The 3,380-nt window shown below is 27.1% G+C and overlaps 1 protein-coding gene across 1 annotated transcript; it reads left to right on the top strand.

The window, feature by feature from the left end:
* Nucleotides 1-473: 473 nt before the first annotated feature.
* Nucleotides 474-3,013, top strand: LOC113868167 (peroxidase 44-like). Its single transcript, XM_027503753.1, has 2 exons — nt 474-671; nt 2,264-3,013. The coding sequence occupies exons 1-2, from the start codon at nt 474-476 to the stop codon at nt 3,011-3,013; spliced, it is 948 nt and encodes a 315-aa protein (XP_027359554.1).
* The last annotated feature ends 367 nt before the right edge of the window (nt 3,014-3,380 follow it).

Genomic DNA, 3,380 nt, shown 5'->3' with positions numbered 1-3,380 from the left:
ATTATGATTTAAACTTTTTCACTTTTGAATAAATATTAATTTCTTGGCTTTATCTTGAAAAAATATTTATTGGCTTTGAACATTAATTTTTCCTGTTAAAAACCGCCTCTAAGTTCTTCCCCTTCCCAGTATTAACATTTTCAAAGCATTCAACATTGTTTTCACTTGACAAAAGTCTGCCCTTTAGGATTGCAGAAAGTTAATACAAAACATTAATTACTGCCATTCAATTAATGGTTCTACCAAAAAATTCAAAGTTTAATCCGAGTAACAATTTAATTTTAAAAAAATATTATTAAAAATACACTCTTTTAATGCTTTTGTCTACACAAACTTTATTATTAAGCTTGATTTTCATTAACTACATAACCCAAGAAGGTTAGCAAAAGAAAAGAGGGGTTGCTACCACTGTTCATGCCATTTATAAAAAGAAATTGCAAGATCCCAAAACAGAAAACAAAGACAGGCACAAAATGAAGATCATAAACATTATTCTGATATTATTTTGTGTCCTTTCATTTGCATTGGGTGACCTAATAGTTGGATACTATGACATGAACTGTCCAATGGCTGAGAACATTGTACACGACGTCGTACGAAGGTATTTCCTGCAGGATGCGTCAATTACCGGAGGCTTGCTTCGCATGCACTTCCATGATTGCTTTGTCACAGTAAGACCCAAACCATCCATAGCACATTAATACTTCATATTTATTCAGAGGAATATATCTTTCATTTTGTTTTCTCCTTCTAGAGAAGAATTTTTTTATTATTTGTTGATATAGAAATTTAAATAATATGTTATATATTTTTTATTTTTTTAATATAAATTTTCAATATAATAAACAAAATATTTATAAATTATAAATAGTCTAAAAATAAATAATAAATTTTATCAATTAATTTCAGTAAACACGGAAGTAGTATATCAACATCAACTTATTGTGAATCAAAATGGTTTCTTTGATGTTAATAGTACTGACAATATCTCATTCTCGTTTTATTTCAACTCATGTAAAGTATAAACGTATATATATATATATATATATATATATATATATATATATTAATAATTAAAAATTTTGTTTTTAAATAATTATATATGTATGTATAATAAAATAATTTTAATTTTTTAAAAATTATTTAAATTTAACACTAACCATAAAATATAAGATAATAAAAGAATTTTATAATGTGAATATAAGTATTTACAAAAACGGTTAAGTAAAATTTTTTATCTATAAAATTTTGAATAAAATTAACATAAAAAGTAAAAAGAGTAGGTGAAAATTTAAACAATTGTAACAAGAGTGTACAGTTCAGACATTATGGTCAATCAATTTTAAATGTTCAAAAAAGTATGTTTATTAAATGTACTCTTATTTACTATAAGTTGATATATATTGATTCATCTCTAATTATCAAGCAAAATAAGTCAATCTTTACTTCGCAAATTAATATTATTATTCTTTCTTATTAAATATAACATTTTTTATTTTTATTTCACTTTCTTAAAAATATTAAAATATTCCTTATTTGAAGTATCACTTAACAACCTTATTGTGTGAAAAAAATTTAAACATGAACCCATTTAATTTTGGGTTATATTTTGGTCGATTTGTGTTTATCGTCTAACTTGTTTAAACTGCAGATTCAATGACTTTGTGCTCTACATGATGGTGGATAGTCTCACTTAACTCTGTTTTTTTAATAAATATTTTTTATTTACCATTATGTAATTTAATATATTTTTTTTACCTTTTTATTTTACGGGCCCCAGACTATTTAAAAATGGTTTGGGTTTATAAAAATTTATTGAATACATTAAATTTAAAACTAGTTGTATAAAATATTTTGAAATTTTATTAACAATTGTTATTATTTAATAATATTTATACAACACTTTTCTTTTCTTTGCAAGCGAACCTAGTCCAGCATGTTTAGTAATGGTTTGAGTTTATACAGAACATTTATAAGACTTATTTTCTTTCCTACAATGTTACATGAATTTTCCTATATTGAACATTTAATATTTCTAATTTAATCTTAATTAATTTTTTATAATTTATTCTTAATTTTAAAAACTTTATCTCATATGTTTTATTCTATTAAATATAATAAAATATTTATTATTAAATTTAAAAATAGTCAAACAAAATATTCTTAAATTCAATTAAAATTTATTATTATTTAATAATATTTATACTAACTATACTAAAACAATGCTTAAATATTATTCTCCCAACACCTTGGTTAATTTCAGGGTTGTGACGCCTCCATACTAATAGATCCAACGAACGAGACATCATCAGAGAAGAATGCAGGACCAAATCTAACAGTGCGTGGATATGAGATAATTGATGAGGCCAAAACGCTTTTAGAAGAATCTTGCCCTTTAACAGTTTCATGTGCAGACATCATAACACTAGCAGCAAGAGATGCAGTGGGCCTAGCAGGAGGGCCCATATACCTTGTCCCTACAGGAAGAAAAGATGGGCTGATATCCAATCCCAAAGAAGTGAACCTTCCAGGCCCATATCTTCCCGTGTCTCAAGCACTTGAGTTTTTCACTGCAAAGAACATGTCACTCGATGAAATGGTGACCCTTTTGGGAGCACACACCCTTGGCTTTGCTCATTGTAGCAGCTTTAGAAATAGGCTCTCTAGCTTTTCAGGTCACATTGATCCTACTATGGACCCGGCTTTGGATGCAAATTTGGTGAGAATTTGTGGGTCTTCATCTACTAACACTACAAAGGATGATCCCACAGCTGTTTTGGATGCCACACCTAATGTATTTGACAACACATTCTATGGTCAATTGTTTTACAAGAGAGGGGTGCTTTCCATTGATCAGCAATTGGCTTTGGATCCATTGTCTAGGGACATAGCATCCAGGTTTTCAAGTGATGGTAGTGCTTTTCGTGAGAGCTTTGCAAATGCTATGGTTAAGTTGGGTTATTTGGCTGTAGATCGTGGAGATATAAGAAAAAATTGCAGGGTCTTTAATTAATGTTACTTATTAGGTAGCATTTCAATTGGTATGTTTAGATGATGAAAGTTATTGTATCCAACGTGTAAGAGCGTAAAAATAAAAACTTTTTATTAAAAATTAAAACATTTATTATCTGAAAATCATAAAAAAGAACTATTCAATTCATATTTTAAATAATAAATTAAAGCATCTAATATGATATATTTGATTTTCTTAACAGGTGTCTTTAAACACGTTAAACTGAATACAAGAAATTTAAAATGCATACAACTTAGAATTTTGAAATCGGTAACTTGTGATAGTCTTAAATGTGAATCTTTCCTCAAGATAAATTTTAATTTTGATTGAAAAATAACATAAGAAAAATTAAAGAATTGCACCTATG

The sequence above is a fragment of the Abrus precatorius genome, unplaced genomic scaffold (assembly GCF_003935025.1).
Source record: "Abrus precatorius isolate BTA unplaced genomic scaffold, Abrus_2018 Scaffold5, whole genome shotgun sequence".
In the NCBI taxonomy this organism is placed as follows: domain Eukaryota; kingdom Viridiplantae; phylum Streptophyta; class Magnoliopsida; order Fabales; family Fabaceae; genus Abrus; species Abrus precatorius.
The sequence above is the reverse complement of the archived record's forward strand: the minus strand, read 5'-3'. Positions and strand labels throughout refer to the sequence as shown.